The sequence below is a fragment of the Drosophila tropicalis genome, unplaced genomic scaffold (assembly GCF_018151085.1).
Source record: "Drosophila tropicalis isolate 14030-0801.00 unplaced genomic scaffold, ASM1815108v1 contig_993, whole genome shotgun sequence".
NCBI classification, from domain to species: domain Eukaryota; kingdom Metazoa; phylum Arthropoda; class Insecta; order Diptera; family Drosophilidae; genus Drosophila; species Drosophila tropicalis.
The window spans coordinates 787,221-814,981 of NW_027173497.1; the positions used below are offsets into that span (position 1 = coordinate 787,221).

At 37.5% G+C, this 27,761-nt stretch overlaps 2 protein-coding genes across 2 annotated transcripts; one reads left to right on the forward strand and one right to left on the reverse strand.

Annotated features, from left to right (window-relative positions):
• Positions 1–1,148: 1,148 nt before the first annotated feature.
• pav (pavarotti) lies at positions 1,149–4,739 on the reverse strand. The gene is made up of 6 exons (XM_068302460.1): positions 4,527–4,739; positions 3,651–4,412; positions 3,045–3,594; positions 2,661–2,982; positions 2,026–2,582; positions 1,149–1,948 (listed from the first exon to the last, which is right to left on the reverse strand). The coding sequence occupies exons 1-6, from the start codon at positions 4,535–4,537 to the stop codon at positions 1,484–1,486; spliced, it is 2,667 nt and encodes an 888-aa protein (XP_068158561.1). The 5' UTR covers positions 4,538–4,739; the 3' UTR covers positions 1,149–1,483.
• A 3,613-nt stretch (positions 4,740–8,352) lies between these two features.
• Positions 8,353–27,725, forward strand: Reck (Reversion-inducing-cysteine-rich protein with kazal motifs). The gene is given in 11 exon segments (XM_068302436.1): positions 8,353–8,366; positions 9,616–10,108; positions 17,841–17,896; positions 21,984–22,092; positions 22,144–22,349; positions 23,437–23,529; positions 23,628–23,660; positions 23,662–23,677; positions 23,741–25,291; positions 26,169–26,794; positions 26,796–27,725. Coding segments are annotated over 10 exon segments (3,201 nt in total). The 5' UTR covers positions 8,353–8,366; positions 9,616–9,780; the 3' UTR covers positions 26,979–27,725.
• Positions 27,726–27,761: the final 36 nt, after the last annotated feature.

The following is a 27,761-nucleotide window of genomic DNA, read 5'->3' on the forward strand; positions in this document are numbered from 1 at the left end:
AATAATTTCGGTCCCAGCGAAATAGAAAGGGACGGAGTGAGAATTTGAAGGTTTTGTATGAACCCGTATGTTTCCCGTGAGTCAATATACATATGTACATATGTATGTATGTATGTACATATTATGACCAAAAATCTTCAGGTGTACAAACTTCATGCATAGTTTGGCAAGAAAGTGTTTACATCGAAAACATTTTAATGTTTTCCTTTAAAGTGAAATAATGATCTATTACAAGCACACTTTGGGTAAAACGGTCACAGAGGATGCTCAAATGTGTTTGATTTCTTGGAAGACGGTATACATACATATAATAACCCTGCCAAAAAAGGAGGTAGCCTTGAGTCAAAGCGCGCAACTGGATGGACTCGCCTCATAACACCCAAAACAGATCACAAAATTTGAATCGGATCGGATAAATATAACACAAGTTACAGTCAATATATGTAATAATCTCTGCTCTGCTCCCAGCTCTGCCGGCAGCGCTGCTTGCTGTCTACTACGTCATACGTCATCAACAAAGTACATGCATACACACACAGACACAACGCTACATAAACTGTATGTGTATGCGTGCGTTGCTTTGCTTAGGGAATGAGGGAAGAAGAAGAACAAATTGTACATAGTATGAAGAGTAAAATTGTTTTGTTTGTATATTAATGAATTGAGTTGCAGAAAACAAATTTTGAACATGTAAAATTATTATTGTCAAGGACTGCAAGGGTATATAAACTTTGGCATAGCCGATGTTAGCTTCTTTGATATTTTCTAATGAATTAGAATGATATGAATACAAGCTGAAAAAAATTGTTGAAAGGACATTATATATAGACTAAAACGAAAATATTTATTTATATACCTTTTAAAATTTGAACCAGCTTTTAAAACGCAAATCAGGTTTGCCTATTTAATAACTTAAGTATAGAACTGCGTTATGTGCGCCTAAAAGAAACCTACCAACTTTTCAACAACCCAAATCATAGGCTTCATACATATGTCACACAGAATCTATAACCAATAGATTCCTGTTTGCATTATGAACTTATATTGAATTGCCTACTCTCTCTTCAGTTTAATGCGCCTCCATCCAGCTATACCAGTTTTCAAAATGCTTCACAATTAATAATTGGATGCAATAAATACAGAGCAAATGCTTTTTGAATTAAATATAATTATGTATATTTTTCATAAATTGATAAATGCATGTCTAATACACTCACAAAAAATTGTTCTTTCTGATTCTTTTGCCTTAAGATAAGTAAAAAGGTTATTTAAAAAAAATACACATTTCACTGATAGTCCCAGTTTTTATAAGTTTAAGTACTTCTTTAGTTAATTCAAAAAAGTGAAAAGAAGCAAAAAGAAAGCGCCTAATGGCACAGTAAAACTGTAAAACAACGTGTATTTTGCTACTTGCTGCATACAACTTACAATGTAATTAAACTTCATTGATTCATAAGAATGAACATGACATTCATATCAACTCTTATGGTTTTGATTTCTTGCTGCTGTGACCCTCGATGCCAAGATTACAACGCATGGCCACATCTTGCACAGATGCTCCTGTACTGGGTAAAGGACCTAGGCCTGATAAGGTGCCCGTGCTCAGGCGCTTACGAGTTGGTGAATGAGTAGGTGACTTCTGTTTTAAACATTCTACATCATTAAATACAACTTGAGCGCCGCCACCACATGTTGGAATCACATTGCCTTTGTACAGCTTCGTCTCCACGTCACCATCAGTATCTGCTTCCTGGGAAACGAGACAGTATTTGGTCGTTCCATTTCCAGTCAACTCTTTTAAGTCTGTTAGTTTCGTAACAGACTTGCGATTTTTCAGAAAAGGTTGCATAATGGTACCCAGAGGAATAGGTTTGGCGGAGCGGTGCTCTAACCATTTCTCGCCAGCAGAACGAGAACGGCGATGTCTTTGATTTGCGGCTACCGCTCCCTTTTTTGTCAAGAAATAAAAAGAAACAGAATTGCATGACTTAGTTTAGAAGAAACAGCGTTGTGGCATTTACTTACATGACGAGGGGTCGCGTAGATGTCCATTCGTGTTGTAGGCACACATGTCTCGGTGCGAGCAGTAAATGCCCCCTCGCGATTCTTATCGCTGAGAAGATCTTCAGAACTTTGTGACCTTATTAGACTGCTCGGTGGCACATCATCAGCCTGCAGGATATTTGAAACGAGGCGCAACTTTTCGTCTTTAATGCGCATGCGCTCTTGCAGCTTGACTCGTTGCTCGCGAAGTTTTTGTTCGAACTCCCGCTTTTTCTTATCGGATTCAACGGCTAATTTAGAGCTAAACTTCTTTTTCTGTTTCTCTTTCTCCTGCTCTTTTTGCGTTAGCAAATTTTCCTTCTCGTTGAGTTTATATGTCAGCTCTTCGATTTGTCTTTCCCGCTTGCTGAGTGTATTATTAAGCACATCGATGGAACTCTCGTGGATACGCACCTTATTTTCTAAAGCAGCACTGCGTTCACGCTCTTGTTTGTAGACAACCTTTGAAGAGGCCACTTCTGTGCGCAGCTGTAAATTGTCTTGTTCCATTCTCATAAGGATTTGACGGAAGTTGTCGCCTGTAAAAGAAAATGCGATGGGTAATCAAATACTGCCTAATATAAACAATAAAACAAAATTCCAAAATCTCGACTTACTTTTAATTTTCAGACTGTCGCGAAGTTGTCTGCGCTTCTCAATGCGTTGCTCTAGGTAGAACATTAACTCTTGGATTTTTATCTCCGTCTCCGGACTGTTCATCTGATAGCTTGGAAAGTCTGGACCTAAGCTGTAAACCAACCCCAGATCTACGTGCAACTCTTTAGCTTCAGATATGCCAAGTTCAGCTAGATTATTGGTAGCAATCTTAAATAGCTTGTTGGCCCTACGGCGTCCAGGCGTTAGTCCAAGTCCAGTTATTATTGGCGTGGCTCTGGCAACTTGAACTTCTTGGGTTAATTCTGCGAATTTCATTACTTGCTGTAACCGATAGAACATTTCATTGACTATTGAGTTTTACTACGCATTTGGCCTTCGCTTACCATATTCTCATCATAATCTTCAATTCTCGGATTGATGCACACGATCATGGAGACTTGTCCTTCGCCATCAAAATAATTTTTAAACATGTGCGTTATTTTCGAGTCGCGATAGGGTATCTTTTTTGGCGCCCCCATTGCATTGCCCATTTGCTGATTTTCACGAAGATATTCGAGGCAAGTGCGCAATGTCATTAACGAATTATTAATATTTCCTGCCTCTCGAAGGCGTACACCAGTATTTTTAGTGCGCGAAGAGCGTTCACTGCCAGCCAAATCCACTAAGGAGAGTTGGCTTACTGTTATAGTTTGCCTGTCTTGGATTACATTTTCGCCTTGGTTATCAGTAGGCGCCTGGACAAGGCGAATGTTGAAGACTGAATGACTGCGACTGGACTCGGCGTTGAGCACAGTGTGACCCATGCGCTTACGTTTCTGTCCCATTTGGAAAACTTCCAGGGCTTCCTCCACTGTCTTAACTTCCACTTCGGTGACACCATGCACAAACATGTGGCGCTTAGCATCCTCACGTATGATTTTACTTTGTAAAGTTCTAAATAATAATGAATTAATTATTCACATAAAATCACACATTCATATAACACTTACTTCTGTATACCGGATACCTCCAGAAGATCATACACACTATTGTTATAAATCTCAATGTAAGTCACAAACACTGAATACATGTTGTCTTCATCCAACCCAGCAATTGGCGAGGGGTCAACAGATGCCTGTGAAGCGATTTCCGGATCAGAATCTTTGCGTTTGCGTCCAAACCGACCGCCTGCAGCGAACCGACGATTCATCTCCTGCTGGCGCTCCAAAAGGGCATCTTCTTCCGAAAGTACCTCAAACCCATTTAACTTGTCCGGCTTAAATACAAACTTTTTTGCTTGGTAGTCGGAAATTGTGCGGAAGAGGACGTCTAAGCACCGGGGCATAATTCCGCGATGTCTTAGATTACCCGTCATGGTATAAGTCTTCCCGCTACCAGTCACTCCGTACGTAAAAAGCAAACTATTACGACCTCGGATTAAATTTTCAACTAGTGGCTGGGCAACTGCAGCAAAGACTTCTCGCTGTGTGGCATCAGACTGAAATACATGTTTGAATATGTATTGAATTTCGCGTTGAGCGCCGGGTTGTGGTTTGTGATGCTGCATTAACTGATCCTGCGGATTGAGACATATCGTCGTTGCGTTTTTTACCCGCAACGATGTGAGATCCGCCTCGGATTGCAAAGGTCGTACTCGGCAGAATACATTTACCGGATCTTGAGCCTTTTCCAATACATCACGTCGGTTTTCTGCTACAGACGCTGGTGGCTGAGCTCTTGGAGTTTTCGGAATACGCATCGGTGTGCGAGGGCTGTATCAAATGTAAAAATATTCATTGGACATAATTAATCTTATAGCGGTGTGCGAGGGCTGTATCAAATGTAAAAATATTCATTGGACATAATTTATCTTATAGCTTACTTACATTTGTTTCATTGTAATTGCGTTTTTTTTTTATTGAAGTCCGTTAATGTTAAAACTTTTCAACATAAATATAGTTGCTCTTGAATATTCAGCGCCAAACTGAGCCAAGCGACGCTAATAATGTTAGTGTCACGATTAGTGATGACAAATTAAGAAGTTTTCAGAAGGTGGGCTTTAGGCGACAGCCTTAAGATGATAAATTATTTATATAACAAATAGCAAAACCCTTCAAGACCAGTGTTTGGCGTGATTTACGATTTGGTGATAAGTTTTCTAAAATTTCTGAAAAGCATTAAATTAAATATTTATCGATAACAGTAAATGCAAACACAATTCAGAAAACAAAACAGATTATTAAATTAAAGGTTTATCGATAACAGTAAATGCAAGGACAACACTTGGGTAAATATTTACTTAAGCTACTCGTGATTTCCGTGTTGAAAAGTGCAAGTGTCGGTGTTGACAAACGCTATTTTTTGTGGATTATGGTGTGGTAAATGTTTACTACAACTACTCGAGATTTCAGTGTTCAAAAGTGGAAAAATCGGGTAAAGCTAGATTTCAGTGTTGTCAAACGCTATTTTTGCTTTGGCGCGCTGTTTGACCGCCCTGGTAGCCAAATATTTTAATCTAAACTCTAAAGTTGAGGAATATTCGCCTGCTCTGGCAGCCGAATATGGTATTCTAAACTATATTTGTTCTATAAAATCAAGAAATATTGTAAACTCAACAATATTTTCGTTTGTTGAGAATAGTGCGAACAAAAGATTCAAAAAGACCGCGTATTCGAGTATCCAAAATTCGGCATTTGGCAACACCATCTCAAAATTGAAATTTTTTAGCCGGAAACAACTATCTTTAGCTATAGTCCCGCTAAAAATATTAATTTTCTTTTGTTAATTACTCCAAAACAAAAATCGCCAAGGCGCACCTGAGGCCGTGCTCGTGGAATTTTTCTCTTTCGTTTGATACCAAAACTATGTTGTTTAAGAGCGTTTTGGGCCCGAGTAGTGGTAGTAAACATTTACCAAATTTGGTAGTTTAGTAGAAATAGATAAGATTAATTAGACTACCGAATTTAAATGCGATAGTCAAAAAACTACAGGAGGAAATCGGTTTTTTCTTAATTATGGAGGCGGAAGTGGGCGTGGCAAAATATGAAAATATATGTATATACTCTGCGCGCATACTAAGCCAGTATACATACTAAATTTGGTGACTTTAGCTTTGTTTGTTTTTGATAAAATCAGTTTTGTTTAATTTGCGGGGGCGGAAGTGGGCGTGGCAAAATTTTTAAATAGTCAATATCTGCGCGTCTATTAAACTAGTCTGCATACCAAATTTGATGTCTCTAGCTATTATACTTTTTAAGAAAAACAGTTTTATGTGATTCCTGGGGGCGTAAGAGGGCGTGTCCGAAATTCCAATTAACTCTATATATTTACACAATACACGAGTATACATACCAAATTTGGTGGCTCTAACTCTTATAGTCTCCGAGATCTGCGTGTTCATACGGACGGACGGACGGACATGGCTAGATCGACTCGGCTGTTGATCCTGATCAAGAATATATATACTTTATAGGGTCGGAGAAGCTTCCTTCTGCCTGTTACATACATTTTGGCGACTTTAATATCCCATTTCACCCTATGGGTGTATGGTATAAAAACTGCAATTATATCTACAGGGGCGTAGCTAGGTTGTCGATAATGGGGGGTGATTCTCATTGAATTGCCGACTTACCTCGTGTATTTGCTAACAGCATGTAGATTTGCGGTTGAAATAAATTTACTTCGATAAAACAAGGTCAGTATATAAGGAATTTATTCTTTGAAGATACTTTGGCAAAAATTATAATTACAGCATTTGGTACGTACATGAATGTGTAACTAAAACTAACATTGCGCAGAAATGGACGACAAATATTTCTAAGTTCTTTTATTCGTTGATTAATTCTATTTAAATTTTCACTCTGTGGTGTTTCAATAACGACCATTTTTCTACGAGTTCGTGAATGTTTATGTCGTCTACCTTATCGTTTGAAGAATAAAGTAGCATCAATGCATTCAACCGATCATCTCCCATCGTTGTCCGCAAATGATTGAAAACCAATTTCAATTTACTAAATGACCGTTCACAAGAAGCTGATGTTACAGGAGCAGTCAAAATAAAACAAACGAGTTTGTAGGCTAAGAGAATCACATGTTTCAACTTAAACACAACTTCCGAAATATCTTTGAAATTCGTACACTCTTTACATGAATCGAAAAGAATTTGCAACTCAGCAAGCAAACAGTCTGGTCCCTCGCTAAAATAAAAGGGTTCTAATTGCACAATGGATTCGATTGAATTCATTGTGACATTTTTTCTGTCAATTGAAATTTGGAAAATTTTCTGGACACACGCAAATGTTGAAAAAGTGTCTTTCAAGTTTTCTTGAATGCAATTGTTGAAAACTTGAAGCACCAGTCCTGAATTCTTTTCGATAAAATGTCAAGAAATCAAATTGTGAGCTGTTTCTGGATTTGCATCATACTTTTTTGGTACACAACGCGTTCTGTGACGTTTCGTTGCTGGGGGTTGGCAGGTTTTGGATAACTCTTGTGTAGGTGACACAGCGACATTTTCTACTGCTGTCGGATGTTTTGACGGAGCAAAATCTGAACTTGGAGTTGCAGACGGCACAAAAGATGAAACTGGAGGTTTCCTTTTTGATGCTTCAAATGGATTCAACGGAGCTCCAACATGTTTGACTTTAACACGTTTACCATGATGTTTTGATGCTTCGTGTCTAGTTTTATAATCATCGTCAAATAGACTCCCACATTCTTCACATTCCAAGTTAATTCTTTTTCGTGACGGCTTAGACATTTCCCTTGAACCTACAAATAACCATAACGTTTTGAACTGTCAATTTAAACAATTCTTGGATAATTGGATTAGGAAATCTTGAGCAAGTTCCGGAACATTTTGTTTTGATTGTTTACTCGTAAACATTGAGGTTAGGATTCATGAAGCATGGTAATATTTGCGATTGCGGGACTTAGAACTTACCTTCGAAATACTATCATCAGAATAAATTATATCTCTCGATTATTGCTGTGTGGCTCCGACAATACACTACAATACACTTTTCTCCACCGAAAATAAAATAAAATAGATTACTCCAATAGTACTGATCGTAACGATTAATTTCGAATGTCGAAAATTCGACATCTCACGAATTATCGATATGAACATGCGCAGACACTGTATGCGCCGATTTTTGAAATCAAATTCAAATGTTACAAGAGCACTTAATTATTATACAATTATATCCAAATGCAAATTAAAAAACGTTATAACTTTGAATCTACAAATAAATTAATAAACGTAATTGGGTTAATCAATCATACAATATTCTGATTACCGAATTCATGTCGACAATTATAAAATAAAAATATATTTTTCGATTTTGAGAATCAAAAGTTGTTGATTAGCCGATTAGTTTTAAACAAATTGCCGACTCTAAAAACTTGGGGGGGGTGTCACACTCCACCCCCCACCCCCCTCCCTCGCTACGCCCCTGTATATCTATATAAAATGCATTTAAATTTTATAAACATAGGTTAAGCCTATACATACATAGGTGGCCATGCGGACACTTTGGCTCGACAATATGCTCGTGTTGCAGTCTGTTTGCATGCCGAAGTCAACACGCAACACATTTCATCAGTTTCCATTTTGCTAAGTGTAAAGCACACACATACATGGACGGACAACTTCCGCGGGCTCCTCGAACTGTTCAACTAGCAGTCAGTTGCGCCTTTGCTCTCAACGAAGCAAGTAACGTGGGCGGGTGAGTGTCGTGTGTGCGAGTGTAGGCATTTTCGAAAATAATTTAAAAAATTGAGTGAAACGGTCATGATTCAAAGCCTTTTTTTTTTTTTATTTATTTATTTTTTTTTTTATTATTAATGACATTTAATTAAAAATTCATGAGAAAAGATTTTAAGAGCACATTCGTATGGTGTTTTTTCTTTTGTTTGTTGTTTATAAAGTAGTACCAATTTTTTCTATGCAGGATGCAAAGTGTCTGTGTGTGCATTGTTCTACAACTTTAATTAACGAGAACGGGACCACTGTTGGAAACAGTGCAGCCTGTTCCCACACATCCACCACCCAACCCTGGAATATGAGTTAATATTTGTCTAGTTTTTGAACGGTTCCGCCTTTGTCTTCTGACGTTGTCACTTGATGTGGTCCACTTAGTCCTCGACATCGTCTTTGCAGTCTTTGCATAAGTGCATACATGCATGTGTGAGTGGGTGTGTTTATATGTGTGGTAAGAAGAAAGGTCTTTACAAGCAAATAGCTCTACTTCCTTTGCCAGGATAACTTTCTATGTGTATGTGCGAGTGTTTGTAAATCCCATGCGCTCTAAAATATGCAATTAGAAAAACATCAAAGCACAGGCACCGCTCAATGCTGATAGCCCCGGTTTCCGATACCCTCTATGCTCTTATCATAAGCAAGGTATGGTATGGTAGCTTTCCTAGTTCAAATGCATTTTGTATTATCAATCTTCACTGATTCTACGAGAATTATAATATAAAGCAACGATGAATTAAAGATTATCTCATTGAAACGCACAAGAAAATTTTGCGCCTATTAACCGCTCCATTACTTGGGACTTGTAGTCGTAGGTAAATGGTATGCAACTAGTCGATTAACTTCTATGCGCCTTGACAACCGCACAGTAAAGCTAACCTGTCACCGTCACAGACTCAGTTGCTGCTTCATCATTAGTGTATATTACGCTCTCTCCCACTCTTCCGTACACTCCTTTGTGCGCTACGCTGTTGCCTTTTATTTATTTTAGTTTTTGATATTATTTTTTTTGTATATTTTCACATTTAAGAAAATGTTGTTACTTTTACTCGTCTTCACCAGAATCGCCAACAGACACAACCGCGAGGTCAATTGGCTTAATTAGTGTGTGACAAAAGCCGCCGGTTAGAAACTCGCCGTACTTTATTAAAGGAATATTTAAAAAAAATTCTTGTTCATGATCGAAAAACCTTATTGGGTATTTTTATTTTATCTAGATCATCGTCAAATGGGAAATTCTTATGCACTATAGAGCGGAAGTCTGTTTGTCTCTCCGACGAGTTGATAAAAGTGCAATCAGTGTAAAATGTACTAAACATAAGTTTTCAGCACTGTTTTAAAACATTTCAGTAAGCGCGATAAAAATAAAACATAAGATAAAAATGCATATGTCCATTTGGATATTGTTCCTTTCCCTGTCGCTTCCCGTCGGTATTGGTGGAGTGCGTCATCTAAAGGAGAATCAGAGTTCAAAAAACGCGCAGGAACGCCCTTTACGCTCTGAGCAAAATAATCGTCGACGCAGTAAAAGCAATGTTTCTGTTGATAATCACGGAATCGCAAAAGTGGGGCGACGACCAGCTCTAGAGGACTACGATTTCATAGATGTCAAATATAGTAGTGAAGTCACAGATAGCTTCGAAACATCGCTGGAATCCGTAAAGCGGCTGCAAAGTGAGAAAGGCAGACCTACAGCAACAGCAGAGCATGGTGAGTGTCTTATCATCTTGGTTTGTGAGTCAGAGAGTGACCTCTTTGCTTCACTTATCATCGAGTTGGAATTGAACCAATATAATAATTCAAGTTAACTTGTTCACTGATAGAATTTTAAATTTTTAAACAGTTGATAGTCATGTTTTTATACAAATCACCCACTGTGTGAGTTGGTATATCGAAGTCAGAAAAATGTATTCTTAATCAGCAGCAGTAGCCGAGTCGATCTAGCCATATCCGTCCGTCTGTATAACCGAGCTATAGAAGCTAGAAACGTTTGGTTTAGTCTGTGGACTCTGGTATATAGAATGATCAAGTTTATTTAAAAGTTTGGCACGCCCACGGACAACGACCAAGTCCGCTCTTATGGAGGATAGGTATACATATATCAAATTTGATATATGGTCATTTCCGGGGTTGCTCATACGACTTTCGGAAGCAAAATAAAATTTTATAATTTAAAAAAATCGCTTAAATTTTTAATTTCTTTAGAATTTACCACAAAAAATGTGTTGAGTATGTTGAGAGAACAATTTATTGTAAAATATTGAGAGCATCCATACACCCATAGGGTGAAATGGTATATTAAAGTCGCTAAAATGTATGTAACAGGCAGAAGGAAGCTTCTCCGACCCTATAAAGTATGTATATTCTTGATCAGGATTAACAGCCGAGTCGATCTAGCCATGTCCGTCTGTCCGTCCGTCCGTCCGTCCGTATGAACACGCAGATCTCGGAGGCTATAAGAGCTAGAGCCACCAAATTTGGTAGGTATACTCGTGGAGTAGGTAAATGTATAGAGTTAATTGGAATTTTGGCCACGCCTCTTCCGCCCCCGGAATTTACATAAAACTGATTTTCTTAAAAACTATCACAGCTACCGACATTAAATTTGGTATGCAGACTAGCTTAATAGACGCGCAGATATTGGCTATCTAAAAATTTTGCCACGCCCACTTCCGCTCCCGCAAATTAAACAAAACTGATTTTATCAAAAACTTACAAAGCTAAAGTGACCAAATTTAGTATGTACACTGGCTTAGTATGCGAGCAGAGTATATTCATTTTCATATTTTGCCACGCCCACTTCCGCCTCCATAATTTAGAAAAAATTTCCTTCTGTAGGTTTGCACTATCACATTCAAATTCGGCAGACTAATCAATCTTATCTACTTTTACCGAACTACCAAATTTTATTGAAATTGGACTAGTAACATGCAAAATATGCGTATGAACGTATTTTACAAAGCAGTCCACAAGGCCAGAATTGGACGTTGGCTAGTGGCGGCGCTAGAGTGCTCGTGTGTTTGTAAAGTGAGCGAGATAGCACATACTATGAAACATGTAAAAACAATTTAATAGACATACATATGTACATTTGGTTTTCGAAATTTAAAAAAATTTGTTTCACCTGGTGTATGGTAAACCCAAGTCGGCGAGACGACTTACTTATTTCATTATTTTTGGGATAAAAGCTACAAAAAAACGGACACTGACACAATGGCCATGTTCATTGCCAAGATAATATTGCTAACAATGGGTAAATTTCGTCTAAGCCGAAGGCCTTAGTTGCCAGTGCTTGTAAAATATAGGTTGATAGTTTGCAACTATGTATGTATATCCTATACTTATAATAACAATAACAAATTCGTTTTATAAGCCTTATATCTATCTCGCTCACTCTCACAAAAAAACACGAGCATACTAGCGCCGCCACCAGTCTCGTTTATACATACATACGTATGTATAATTCCCCATGTTTCTTGTCCGAATCTTGTCAATTTTGCTGGGTTGGTAGATTAGGCTAATTAGTGCGCTGAATTCGGGTTTGATAGTCACCTAGATGATGAAAGCTAAATTTTGACATGCAAAAATTTGAAACAAAAAAAGTCTGCGCGCTTACTAAAGAATTATTTATACAAAATTTGTTGTCTCTAGCTATAAAGTCTTTAGAAAAATCGGGTTTGTTTAAATTTTGGGGGGCCGGAGGTGTGCGTAGCAAAAATTTGCAATAAACTTTACCACCTTTGGTACTACATGAGACTACGTACCAAATTTGGTGGCTTTTCGGACATGTCTACATCGACTCGGCTGTTGATCCTGATCAAGAATATATATACTTTATAAGGTTCCTTCTACATGTTACATACATTTTGGCGACTTTACCATTTCACCCTATGAGTGCAGAGTATAAAACGCAAGATTTTGGTTTTTTTTTGTTGGATCCCTTTGCTGAAATAGGGTAAAAACTATCGAATTTGGTCAAGTCTTTTTCACAATTTTGTATACCCTTGCAGAGGGTGTTATTAAATTGGTCAGATGTTTGTAACGCACAGAAGGAGACTAGCATGAGAAGCTAAGTCGATATAGCCATGTCCGTCCATTTGTCCGTCTGTGCAAATCAACTTTACGCCGCCATTTTAAGAGCTATCTGGATGAAACTTGATATTTTAGCTACTTATGGCCCGGAGCAGATAAAGTATGAAAATTGTCAGGATCGGACCACTATATCAAATAGTATTAGAAGAAACATAGATGAAGTAATTGAAGTATCCCTATAAAATTTACTATTATGTTAGTCTTGGATATTAAACATCAGACAAGTAACAGTCAATATAAATCGAGAGCGCTGCAGCCAGCCTACTGCGTCATTGCTTGAAATCCACAGAGCAGACCATGCCACTTGCTGCACGCAGCATGGGAAAGAAGAAGAAAAATAAATGGAAAGGATGTTGGGAACAGACAAAAATCTGTGCATTGATACAGAAAAAGAATTTGAAACAAGTAAAAATATTATGGCCAAGGGTTTTGGCAGCCGAAGTTAGCTGCTTTGATATTTTTTATTTTGACACAAAAAACTTGTTTAATGTTTTGAGGATATATTCTCAATTTCCCACTGAATTCTAGGTTTCTTTCAAAGTGGCAGATTCAGCCAGTAACTCTAGCAAATCCAGCCATTCGATTCAACCTTTTAACTTTTCGTAGTGCGGTGTTTTCCGTTTCTAACTCATGAAGTGACTTTATACTACGTGGGGCATTTTTATGAATTATTTAATTCCATCATTGGAGTTATGGATATACATATATACATATGTACATATGTATGTATGTAGCGGCGATGGAATTAACTTTTTTAAATGCAAAATGCATATTTTAAGCGTTGCGTGCAGCAATACAAAATATTAATTTATTAACATTATTCAATTCTCATCAAACAAAATAAAGAAATAAAATTGATTAGTATGCAAAGCATTTCAAATGCCTGTCATTAGACTAGGGAAAAGGCCGCCAGCGAGAAGTTCGTTAAAATTCAAAGCATTTACTTGAAGAATTTCCTTTTTGCAAGCAATAAATAAAAGTCCAGCAAGCCATTAAATTTCATTGGAAGTCTAACACATTTATCATACTTGCAGGCCCGGCTTACCCAAGAAGTTATGCTGGCGCCGTCGACGGAGTCGAATGTAGAATTGAAACAAATTTTCAACACAGTTTCATTTTGAGATACATTTATACACGCAGATACACAGATATGGATACAGTTGCCTCTCATCGTAGTTGTCGTCATTGTCGGCAGCACATTCAATTAACACATTTCACTCCCGTTAAAAAAAAATTGCTTTTGATTAAGTGCTCAAATTGTCGGGGATGAATCATAGCTTTATTATGTACCATGTACAAAGCCAAACAGATGTACTCACATCTATGTATGAATGTATAAGAGAACGCTGAATATGCAGGCAATTTAATGATTCCTAAACTTAAGTCAATCGAAGCAGTAAAGGAAATAATTTGCAATTGTCCGGTTTGATCAAATATTTAGATAATATATATTTTCCATGAGTTCCCACTTTTCCCGACCCCATCCTCATTGACGACTTTCCCGTTTTCGTCTCCACTCCAAGCAAATCAATTTTGACACTTGACATGCGTTTCACAGGGCCGCCGACAAATCCGAGCCGGCGACTTATTTGTTCAAATCGCCTGGCTATTGAGACGTTTTCTTTATATTTATAGACCTCCTCCCTTGCCCTTTTCTGTCCTCATCCCGAGCCCCACGCTTGCAGTCGTCCACCTTCTATACCCACTCAAGTATTCCCCTTTTATCTCCACATACGTAGAATCGTATGTTTGCTGTAGTGCCGTTGACAGCAACTTAGATCATTGGCCACATTTGAGACATTCTGTCGCAGAGTCGAAGCGAAAAGACTGCGCAACTTTGCAACTACTCGTTGGTATAATAAAAATAGCACTCAACGACGACATAAGCATACGAATACACGCATATACATAACTATATAGCCTACAGCCTGCGCTGCGTCGAATGGAACAGGGCTGTATCATAGTCTACAAAAATTGCAGTAGTGGACCTAAAAAAAGGCTTACGATTAGACAATGTTCAAAACCAGAGAGCCAGGGCTACCTTTGTATACTCTTAAAACATTATTACATTTTTTATACCTTTGCAGAATATAACGTATGTAGTTTAATTATAACGTATCTTTTCGACCCATTATACATATATTCTACCGGTCAGCACAAGAAACCAAGTTGGTATAGCCGTGACCGACTGCCAATTTGTCTGACTGACTGAAGAGTTCTTGGAATAAAGCTTTTAAATATCTTCGGTAGATTGAGTGATTGAATAGTTCGGATCATACACAGTAACATATTCATGTAAATATTTGTTTAATAGTTGTCTGTGATTCCTTAAGTAGTAACTTTAGGAATTGATGTGTTTTGAGCCTTTTCACCGATTTGTACTACATCATATCATAATTTTTTTGTTAATCTCTAAGATTTGAAAAATGTTGTAGTAAATCGGATTAGAACTGACAAATATATATAATTTGCCCTAAGAACGAAATTTTATGTTTAGAAACCTTGAACAAAAGAAATGTTGGTTTAAAAACACTTTGGATTTCACCGCAAACCCTTTTTTCACAGAGCCTCAGCAGATGCACTGCCACGGATCGAAATACATATGTATACATACAAAATGGAATACAAAATCGTATTATTGATTCTTCAACTGCCAATTAACAACATGTCCAAGATTATATCTTTATCCCTTGACCCGTTACCTCTTACAGGTGATGTTAACTGTTATGAAAAAACTACGACTTAAGCCCCATTAAACATTTGTCTGATTCTAATTGTAAGCCTTAACATAGAGGAAGCAAGAAAAGCAAGAAGAAGCCAGATAAAGGGAAGAATGAAGCTTTTACATTGAATTTTTCAAGGCCAAGATAATTTAAATCGGTTCACGGGAATTTCGGATACAGCCCTGTTCCGTTTGAAAAAGAACAGGCCACATACATATACAAATAAAAAATTTTGTTGTATTATATATTTAGGCACATATAAGCATTCATACATACATATGTATGTATGTACATATGTATGTATACATCTACGAGGAGCTTCTGAAAAATGATCAAAAAGATTTAGAGGCAGCTGTCTGTATTATTCCTCTTGATTTTAAAGTTAGTCACTCTATGTGAAATGCGAATCGTTTTAAATCTATTTCATGGCCTACCCCTGAAATCCCTTTACACATAAATATGTATGTGAGTAAATTTGCAAATCAGCTGCATTTTTAACACATTTTTATTTGAAATGTTTTTCTTAAGTTGCCTTTATATACAATGTAGTATTTATTGCCTATTGGGAGAACAGGCTGCAATAAATCTAACTCCCGATATTGTGTAACTACTTAAGACTTTAATAATAAAATAAAGGTAATATATACAATTATTTTTTTTCAACGAAAGTACGAGTCCAATTACTTTCCAACCGCACCTCGTAGTCTTTCTAATAGCATAGAACACAACACACTGGATATAAAAAGGAATTTTGAAACTGAATAGCCAAATACAATTATGTATAAAGAAGGCCCATTTAAAAAGATGTAGCAGTTTTTGATTAGTTTTTTGAATCTTTGTCAAAACCTTTCTAAATGAGCTCATGACCTCTTCTTTTAATCAGTCATTTTAAAGTCATACTCTGATTTACGCGCGATTCTTGGTTAAGTTGTAATTTCAACAAAAAAGAAAACTAAATTATTTTTTTTTTGTAATTAACAAGAAAATAGACTCATCAAGTTGATTTCTATTAGAACAATCCTCCAAAAGCTAGGTGAATAGGTATATAAACTTACATACATACATATGTACATACACACAAAAATACAAATGTACATATGAGTAAGGGGGGACATCAAAGAAAATTTCTTTGTAATTAGTTACAAACGAAAGAACGTCCAAATGCTCTAGTCAAAAATATGATAAATGGAAAATTAAAATGCTTCTCTCTCCATGCATATGATCTTACAATTTTGTGATCGATTAAAGGCGATGTCTCTAAAATACATATACATACATATCCAAGAATGGTTATTCCTCATAGCAATATTATGATCGCGCGTCCTAGATCATGACAATTATCGAAGCCAATATGGAATTCGGAAAACTAATATTAAAGATAAAACCAAATTTATTGAAGCTGCGAATAGAAGTGTGTTTATACTGGAAGGGTATTTTCTATTCGTCACCTCGACTCGCTTTTCTCTAGCAATTGCTCGCTTAATTAATGAGCTTCCCCTTTGATCTTCTGTGAAGTTGACTATCTGACGACGGGGTCTCCCTCAGTGACAAAACTGCAGTTTTTCACGCATTACAAAAAAAAAAAAAAAAAAAAAAAAACCGCCCCAAAGAGACACAACGAAGTCACAAATTTCGAAAGCAGGAACTCATTCTTGGTTATTTTCTGTGAGGGAACACATGTCATATTTACATGTTTTTATGGGGAAGTGGCTCTTTACTAGAGGTGTCAAAATATGTACTTCCAGTTCGATATATTCCATGTTTCGACTTGCTGCTTGGAAGACGTTCAACTTCCAACTTTCTATGATCCACAAACAGCGAGATTGAACAGCCAAGTCAAGTGCTTTAGATGTAATCAGTTCCATTGATGAAATCAATTTAGTTTTAGGTATGTGCAGAGAATTCGGTGTACATATTGTGGGTACAATAAAATCCAAGGAAAAAATAACTAGAGGGCCGGGACTAACTATAGCCATCATATAATGGCTTATGTTTGCGAAAGAACGGCCTGCAATCTTAGAATAGCAAATAACAAAGTTATTGATCAAAGTCACTGTTTTCGACCGATCGTTCGTATGTGAGGTACATGTTATAGTCACCCGATCTTGGTCAAATTTGGCACATTCGTTTGCGGGTGTAATAAACTTAATAAACTCGGCTAAATCCGAGATACATATATTTACAAACTGTGCAGTGTATACAGCCAAAGTTATTTCAAAACTGGGTAGAATCATTTGACAAACATTTTAAGGATTCGCCAAAAAAATGTGCTGGGGAAACGGTTAATATTCAAATGCGACTGATAACCTTACATAGTATTTAACAAAAAGTCAGATGCCACAAAAAAGAAAGGAGAAAGAATTTTTGACAGCACTGATATATGTATGTATTTATGCACATATGTACATACATATGTATGTACATATGTACATATGGCAAAAATGTGGAGCTGAAGCTCAAGCTGTTAGTCCTCCATTTTCAAAGTTCACAGGCAAGTTGTGGCAATTATTTAAATTTCAATTTACTGACTGGTGTCAAAATGCGTGAGCCAGGCCATTAAGCCTTGATATGGACTTGCCTTTTATTTACTTTAATTTGTTCCCCCATTTTTTGCTCTTTTCTTTCAGATATTTTCACATGTTGCAATCAAGTCTTTGGCTCATGTCGCACAGCATGCGAAAATGTAAGTATGTGAAGAGGATAAAATGAGAGGGGCAGCAATGGCAAGAATGGGAATGGGAATGGGAAATGCACACTCGCAGGCAAAATCTAGGTTGACAAAACTTACTGTACTCCATATCAATACTATTAGCAACTTAAAAACCATAAACTAAAATATTACACCACATACAATCAGAATTAAAGAACGAAAAATTCACGTCTCAAATCATTTGCCTCCGTTGCACATGCATATGTATGTATGTATGTACATACTCACATACATACATATGTACCTCACACCTCATGTATGTATGTATACATATGTACATATGTACGTATACATATGAATGCTCTTTTGTTTTTTTTACATGCATTACCTGCCGTGTTAACTGAAATTTTGATTGTCTAAAGCCGTTTTCAATTCTTGGTAGACAACGAACTGATCGAACTGCGATAAGCTGGAAAAACTAGTATTTACAAGGTACCTTGGATTTATGTACACTTCCTGTTAAAATCAAAGGCTGTGTCCGTATAAGAATAAGAACAAGTCAATAGAATTTTAAAATTTAATAAACGTATTTAAGAAAAAATCGGATGAAAATAATTACAACGACGTGAGTTATAACAGCTCAATCACAATGTCAATGATATCTGACCTGGGAAAACGTTCGGGCTTGCATTAGCTCACGAAATCCGTATAAATTGTATTATCAATTAGCATAAGTGCCAAACAAGTAAATTGCCAATCGGAAAGCCGAACCAAAACTCAACCCTGCGTCAGTTGAACCAGTTTTCGCCATCACTCAAAGTCATTCATAAACTGCAAAGAAAAGCCAACTTGTCTGTGGTCCGGGTCTAGACGAGTTTGTAATCAAATCACTGACATTTAACTTCGTAATCATAACAATTTCCAAAACCGATTAGTGCTCAGGGTTAGCAAAACAGAAAGCTGAGTCTTTCATTTAGAAATGCAAATGAAAACACATTCAGTTGTTGGCTTCATTTTTCTTCTGTCTAAATTCGAACTGACAAAGTGAAAGATAACAGGATAGTAACAAAAACCAGTAACTCGAAGCGGTTCACAGGCGCCTAATTGAATTGCATAGATTTTTAAGATAACCGAAAATTTGCCCACACTTAATCGTTGACAAAGTGTTTTCTTTTTTCCCAAGAGAATGCTCTTTTGTTTTTTTTTTCTTGCAATAAATGCGCAGATGGCGCACCCTATCTTGATTGCAAAATGCTCAAATAGAGATCCGAGACAACATGGCAAGGTGGTGTCAGTGCGGTTGAGAAAACGTTAAGGTGGAGATCCAAAGGGAACATTTGTCGTTCCTTTTCTCTTCGAGCTTGTTTGTCTGCGTGTGTGTGTGGGAGTTCATGACAGGGCCATGGACACTTGATTAGCCAAATGCACCAGCTATAGCTTAGAGCAGGGAAGTAGAAAAGGGGGCCTTATTAGGGTGGATAAACTGTCTGCAGCAACAAAAGCGTCATAATCGTTCACCAAAATTCCCGACCCGCGCTGAGAAATCTCAACTTGAAGTTGAGGTGACTCTAGCTCTTATAGTCTCCGAGATCTAGGCGTTCATGGCTAGATCGACTGTTCTTCAAATTTTGTTTACGTGGACAACGACGTCATCTTGTTTGAATCGCAATTTACTTTTAACATCCCCCACTAAAACGCATGTTGGAGTCCCTAAACTCTGCTGAGATACCACTGCCACATTTAGGGAACCGAATAATGTGTGCAGTTATTGAAATTAAAATGTTAAGTCCGTGACTATAGAAAGTCGTTCTAGAAATCTAAAACTGCAGTCTTAAGCTACTAATATAGGCTACTATTAACAAGTAATGAAATTTTGAACTAAACGCTAATCACGCCCTGTCTAAGTCCCCGCTCACTCTCTTTAATTGTCGAAACTATAAGCATTAAAAGTAATTTTAAGGACACACACTTCAAATTTCTCATAGATTACCTACCAATCAACAAGTTAGAGTCTTATAGCTCCCATTTTCTTAGAGAAGCATTACAAAGAGGCTTATTTTGCTCATTTCATCACATTGCACATAGGGACGCCGAGCCGTTTTTTGAGCACTTAAGTCAATTTTTAAAAGTTAATGAAATCGAAATGTTTTGATGCCACTTTATAGGTAGAACATCAATGCATATTTCTGCATACTTGCTTTTTCAAATTTTTTCAACACTTTCGAGAAAAACATTGTTGAAAACCAGTGTTGGGAACAGAATGAATTCCCTTCCGTTTATTGCAAATTGTTGCTCGTTGTTGAAAACCAGTGTTGGGAACAGAATGAATTCCCTTCCGTTTATTGCAAATTGTTGCTTCACTTTGAGTGTATATAACTTTTGAAAGAAGAACGTTATTGATAAAACTGTTGATGCAATTGAAAAAGTCGGGTTTGTACTATGTGTAAATATATTTAATTTGTAACAAGTTTAGGTGTGTGCCTTAAAATTTGTGTCATTCTGAGCAAATCGCAAAAACAAAACTTATAACGAAATCTTAACTTTAGGTAAAGTTTAAAAAAAATGTTTACCAGTGTGCAGTTTAAAACTTTTACTATTGGATAGAATAATCAATTCTTTGTAAAATATAAAAGTCTCAATGTCCACAAATAACCACTTTTTTTGCAATTTCACTTTTTAGCGAATAACCTCAAATTTCTGCTATGGACGAGATTTTAATATAGCAGGAAAAAACGATTAAGGAATAAAGCATATCGATTTAATGTTCATAGGTTGCAGGCGCATGTAGTGTACAGTGCTCCAGGTGTGTTAGATGCGAAATTATAATTGAATACAAGGCGTTTTTTTTTTTTATTGCACCAAAACATATAGGACCAATTTGGATATTTTTAAGTTCAATCTTTTAGATGGCAGATGCATACGACCTTTCGAATAATAGGGAATACCTCTAATAACAGCACAAAAATCGTTTCCGCGACTTTAATGTCTCATTTATGCACACACAAAGAGTAGTACGAATCAGAAAATAAGGTTTACTACTAAAAGCGGAAAGGTATATTACAAGGTTGCTGGTTGCTATACATATAAGCCAAACCTTCACGCCAAGAAAAACAATAGAATCGCAGATTTTAAAAACACTTTCCGCATAAAAATGGACATTCCGAACCCTTGATTTTCTCTTTAAGCTTACAAAAAAAACTTCCAAATGCATTTAACCAATTCCGCGGCCGACAGAAGCAGTTGCTTGCTTCAAGTGTCTGTATTACTTATGCTGATAATGATATTGATCAACTTTAGGAACATTTTCTAGATTTTTCTATGAATCTTGGCCCTAAATTTAAAGAAATTATTAAAATCATAACGGTTGTATGAAAAGTATTGTGTTTGATAAAATACTTTGCATACTTTTTTGGGCAAAATACGGTTTTTTCGCCGTGGAAGCGAGATGCCACGCCCATTTTCTCTAAAAATAATTGCAAAATATATTTATTACCTCACGCAATGTAATGAGACTGAAAATTATTATAAATCATATATTTTTGAATAAAGTGCTCAAAAAACGGCTCAGCGTCCCACAGTGCATTGAAGAGAGCTTTTTTTGTTTAATTAAAATACGAATTAATATTTTTCTAAAATGTCTTAGTTTTGTTAAAATACAACAAAAAAAGCTTGAAGCTTGAAACAGCGCGGTCTAGAAATTAGTTTTCGATGTTCATTCTGGTGAATGATTTTTGCGAAAGTGTGTAATTTGAGTCCCTATCAATCTAAGAGACTACCTATACATACATACATACATACTTACATATACATATGTATGGAAGTGCTCTCCCTATTCGCTGCGCCTGATACGGGTCGAGCATTGGAAAATTGGAAATTTCACATTCTGTTCAGCACAAAACTCAAAATTGTAACATAATATACATACATACATATGTACAAAAGGACAAAAACCACAAGCTGCCGGTCTTCTGTCGCTGTTCTCAGTTGTTTCACATGTGTATGATTGCGTTCATTGAGAGGGTTAATTACTGCCCTCCTGATTCCCATGTTCCAAATTACTAACCCCGTCAAATTCTTAAATATGTACTTTAAACTAAGCAAGTACCAATTTATCGTTTAGGTATCGCTGGACGAAATTGCTCACAATAGAGAAGGTGCACGACTAGAGTTACGCAAATATTGTGAAGCACATCATGAATTTTGGACTTGTGTCAATAGTACCCTTGATGGTAGGTCCCTTCTGTTGTGGTTACGCAAAATCACAGTTATTTTTGTTCCAGCTGTTTTGCACGGCTCGGATTGGTCGGGTCGTCGTTGCTGTCAATTCGGCGTATTGCTCCATTGCCGCAATGCCTGTGCCTCTTCAAGCAGTGCGCCTGTTCACTCGTGTAGGCGGAGCGACGAACAAGTATTATACGATTGCTTTGAACGTCAAGAAGCAGCCGATCTGTGCTGCAGTCAGGCAAGAACTTCGCAATGTTTGCAGGTAAGATCAAAATACATATGAATGTATGTACATACAATTACTAAGGTTACAATGACACATTTGAAATATGTGTTAATAATATAATCGACAGCTCTTATGGCTCCAAGATATCGATACTATATGACATGAAACGTATCTAATTAAAAATTTTTAGATTGTATGAATGTATGTACATACAATTACTAAGGTTACAATGACACATTTGAAATATGTGTTAATAATATAATCGACAGCTCTTATGGCTCCAAGATATCGATACTATATGACATGAAACGTATCTAATTAAAAATTTTTAGATTGTCTTGTATTTACATAACTTAGAGCAGATTATGAATTTTAGGGCGAGGAAATCGTTCTTCGACAAGTATCTTTGTGGGTTTAAGCGAAAAATAGCCTATTGTTATTCGATTAAAAATTAATGAAATACACTTCCTCTTATACAAATTTATTAGTCAAGTTCTACGGCCCATCATATCAACACAAAGTATTAAAAGCTATTAATTAATATATTAAAACTCTATAGTACCATGCACCCATAGGGAGAAATGGTATATTAAAGTCGCCAAACTGTATGTTACAGGCAAAAGGGACGTTTTCCGAGCCCAAAAAGTACATATGATAATATTAGATATAAAACCCCAGATTTCAAAGATTTCAATCAGATCGGATAAATAGAACACAAGCTACAGTCAATATACATATGTATGTAAATCGGCTCTGCTCAAGCGCTATCGGCAGCGCTGCCAGCAGCCTACTACGTCATTGCTCGAAACCAGCAGAGCAGATGAGTGCGCACATAATGTACATACATACATATGTACATACATACATTCATACATGCACGTAAAGACGATCTCTTACGTTTTTGCATGTACACATTTGCAAAGAAAATAAAAAAAGAAGCAGAAGAAATTGTGCACTGATGAATTGAAAAGAGTTTTGAACGTGTGAAAATATTATATGTACATACATACATACATACATATGTAGGTATGTACTATGTAAGTTCGGCATAGCCGAAGTTGCGTTCTTTGATATTGTTAGAAATCGCATTTTAGCCCATAAATTCACCTTATTTTATTGAAAGGCCTGCCACGCCGTATTCGATCCGTCAAGCAGCAGCCAAGAGCGAGTCGATATTGATTCCGCTTGTGGGGCTCGTAATGCCGATGTTGTTCAGGTAAGGAGCAACTTTGCAACAGAAATAGTACTTTAGGTACGAAGTGATATTAAAGCGTACATACATATGTATGTATGTATGTATCTACTTATTTTTAGTGCATACACAACCACACTGACATGACTCCTCTGGGGGAATGCCGAGCAATGTAAGTACAGCTTCGAACCACTAAATTCCGATCGCTCACATTATGATTGTTATACTTGGACAGATCTTCCATGTTGCGAGTTTAGTAGCAAGGAACACTGTCGACATATTTGCCGCAATGTACTCCAGCAGAATAGCTCAAGTTTGGAACGTAGTGACGTTATTTTCAGCCGTTTAGAGGCAGCCGGATGTGGCACTCCCTTGCCTCATTTACCATTTTGGCAGTGCTTTTTGACGGTCAACAGGAAGCTATTTGTCCCTACCAGAGGTCAAACTCACCGACATGAAGGGTCTAATATGTATGGCGAGCCCAATGAGTTAGGCATGGATGCAGCGAAGCGTCAATGCTGCGAACAAGCTAGTAGTCACAAGTGTAGACGGTTGTGCATGCAAATCTTCACAAATAATTGGTGGGACTCGAGAGCGAGCTTTGAAATTGAATGCCTTGAGCAACCATCAGAGAGAGAGCTACGTCGTTGCATTGAAAACGTCGATAACCCCTGCGAATTAGGCTGCGACGGTTTGAGCTTTTGCACAAATTTTAACAATCGGCCCACAGAACTATTTCGGAGTTGTTCCGCCAGTTATGATGCAGCAGCCAGGGAGGATTTGCAGTTGCTTCAACAGCGTGGTTATGTAAAAGTTCTAGGGCAGGAGTTGTTCATTAAAAACACCACGCAATGTGCTCCTGAGAAATGGAAGGCTTTGGTCTGTGCTCTTCAGATACAACCTTGTACACGGGAAGGGCACTTCAATGGTATCTGCAGTGAGGATTGTAGTGAAATTCTCGAGGAGTGTCTGGATTGGACACGCCAGCATCAGAAACCCCAGGCTATATGTGCAAGACTACAACCTTCTGTATCCGAAGATGAGACCCCTTTGCCCTGCATTTCACTAAAAGCATACTTGCAGAAGAATGACATTTCGTTTGAAACGAGCGGACATCCTGGATTGACTTCTCCCTGCCTAAAAAAACCATGCAATTCGAGTGAGGTGTGCATACTCCAGCGCTCTGGAGCTCAAGGTTACTCCTGTATACCGGGCTGTAGCATGGGACAGGCTTCAAATTTCCTAGTACCTTTTGGTTCCTATGTTCGCTTGGGTAAAACAAGCTCCGCCAAAATTGAAGTGGGACAATTTGTCACCGCTGAACATGTGGTTTGTCGGTGTGGCCTACAGGGACAGCTGGAGCAATGTCAGCCTTTGCCCAGCTACACCCACTCGCATTGTGTTCTACCAGGTGGCCGTAGCTTTCGCCACGGCTCCTCGTTCTATCTCGAGTGTAACCTCTGCAGCTGTTTTGCTGGCGAGATAACATGCACAAAACAACAGTGCCGCCTGCCGGGATTCACCGAAGTGGGTTACACAAGTCTACCTTGCAATTGTGCTACCCATTATGTTGCGGTCTGCGGCTCGAATGGAAATACCTATCCCTCAGCTTGTGTGGCCAAGTGTTTGGGCCTTCAAGAGTCTATGTACATTTATGGAGCATGTAATTCCCGGAATGCCTGTCATGCGGCTGGAACTAATGCATGTGGCCCCGGTGAGAGATGTCTGGAGAAGCGTCAAGTATGTCTCTCTAATATGCAGAAACCATGTCTTCAGTATATTTGTGGTAAGTTTTTTTTTGTTTTATTTTACAATTTTGGGTGATCTCAAGTTTTAACAAAGATGTATGTATGTATGTATGTATATATGTACATTTATTAAATCACTTTCAAGCAATTCACATGTGACTTAATGTACTTAATATAAAGTTTGCTTGATTGCTGACAGACTGCAAATTTGAATAAACTTATTAATACATACATATGTATGTATGTATGTATGCACACATGTATGTGTAGATAGTATGAATGTACATATGTATATAGCTCGCAATCACTTTGTCTCTTTCTATTTCACTAGGCTCACAATTTATTTTCTTTCCGCTCATATTGAAAATTGGAGGATTTCCATTTGTGTAACTCAAACGGGATATGATGTATGATATAACGAATTATATGTATACAGCATAAATGTCATTTGGTAGTAGTTTCGTTTTAGTGGTCCGATTGAAAAGTGAAGCAAACTTAAGTTATCTATGGTAATAAAAGAATCTTAAATAATAAGTTTCATCCGTACATCTTTTATGCTGCGGGAGAACAATCCATTGATCCAAACGAACGCACAGTCGGACAGAGGCTCGTGGCTGCATCGATTCGTCTAGTGGGATCGGAAACGTCTCCATTTCTGGGTTTGAAAACATATTGATCTATTATCTCGGAAGTCTTATTTACAAATCGTTAAGTACACCGATCTAGTTTGCCAGATTCAATTCTAAATCTCATTAAATGTATCGTCTATACATACCATTTATTTGTTATTGGAGCAACAGACTCTTGAAAAAGAGTCGAATGCATAATTAGTATGGGTACTACAATTTTAAATCATTTTTTTTTTAAGTTGTGTGCCAGTTATATTAATTTTTTCGTTTCTCCATTCTTTTGCAGTTAATGCTACGGCGCCTAATTGCTACTCTCAGAACACAGAACTACTGTGCGATGTTTTGGGCAATACGCACTCAAACGCTTGTGAATTTGTGCAGGCACATCCCAAAGACCAAGTGGCCTATTGGGGAGCCTGCCAACCTGATAAGGATGCTTCAAGCAGTTTCTCTCCCGTTTGCGGCATTAATGGCGTGACTTATCGCAGCGCAGCCGCTGCTCGCACAGATTATGTGCTGGTAGACTATACAGGGCGATGCCGCGAAGTCGGCCTTTTGGTGTCCGATATGGGCAGACGTTGTCGTACTGTGATATGTCCCTCTTCAGATTTCAAGTACTGTCATTTGATAGTTCCACCTGGAGCTTGTTGCCCACTTTGTGCAGGAGGAGCCTTAAGGATTATCTACTCCAAGAAGCAACTGGACCGGGCCACTTACGCCCTAAAGGGTAAAAGGAGTTCTTTGCTAACACTACGCGGTGTACTGCAGCAGCTAGATAGCCTCATTCAAATTAACGAGTGCCAATTGACTGGTTTTTTGACCATGGAAGTTGGAATTTTTGTCGCTTTGGTGCCGAAGACACCAGGAAGGCCTACGCGCCTGCAGTTGGAGGCTTGTGGTCGAGAGGCGGAAAAAAATATCGGCTTTAATCAATGCTCAATCTCCAAGGATCACCACGAATTTGGCGTTGTCTAGCTTGACTGTCTCGCACCTGCTGCAGCCTTTAGCAAGTGGCGGATGGGTACAAGGGCCACTTATTTGGTTACAAATAACTACCATGTTTCTCGGTTTAAAAATAATATATGTTTACGATTAAGTTAATTTTTTGTTTGTATATTTGAAAAACAATCAAGTGAATTCTTGGTGCCAATTTTTATGTTGTGTAAGATGTCCAGCTGTGCCTTTGACCATAGTTTGGAATTGATACCCTGTATTATGTGATATTAGGTAAATTATTTAATTAAATTTAGATGTAAATGGTAGAATTAGTATTAACGAATGACTACATACATAAAACTGAAGAAATAATTAAACATTTAATTTTAAAGAGGAGTTTTAAAGAAGACAGTAAGTTTGCCGAACCAAAGTTCATCCACCCGCAACTGTTAATTCGAATTATTCCTGAGCCCTTTAACCCCTATCATAAAATATTATTTGCATATACTATATGTATGTATATTCCGTGAAAAGAAAGGGTATAAAAAGACTTAAGTTGATATGTAAAAGTAATTGTAAGCGAAGTTCAGTTTCTATATATCACGCCCTTATTTTGTTGAAACCTTGACCACCTTTAGGGTTTTTTACAAATGTCGCGTGAGTGGCTTAGAAGAATCCTTTAAAAAACAAACGCCAAATTTAAACACCATGAATAACCGTTGCCGTTAATACAACTTATCAAAAATTGTGAATGAATTGTCGAATGAAAGTTTAGGACAGTTAGCCACCAAAAAAGGGGAATATAGTTAAGTTTGGCGGAAAGACTTTTTTGTACTAGAAGATTTCTTAGGTCTCGCCTTGTAGTAACGTGGGTTAACGCCACGGCGAATTTGAGAGTAAAATTACATAAAGGCAGGACTTTTTTAACCAGCTTTGCATTTTC

What these genes read in the sequence shown, in the direction of transcription:
- pav (XM_068302460.1), bottom strand. An exon ending in AAGATTATGATGAGAATATG is followed by an intron (nt 2,983 to 3,044) that starts GTAAGCGAAGGC and finishes TATCGGTTACAG; the next exon opens with CAAGTAATGAAATTCGCAGA. An exon ending in CGACAGTCTGAAAATTAAAA is followed by an intron (nt 2,583 to 2,660) that starts GTAAGTCGAGAT and finishes TTTCTTTTACAG; the next exon opens with GCGACAACTTCCGTCAAATC.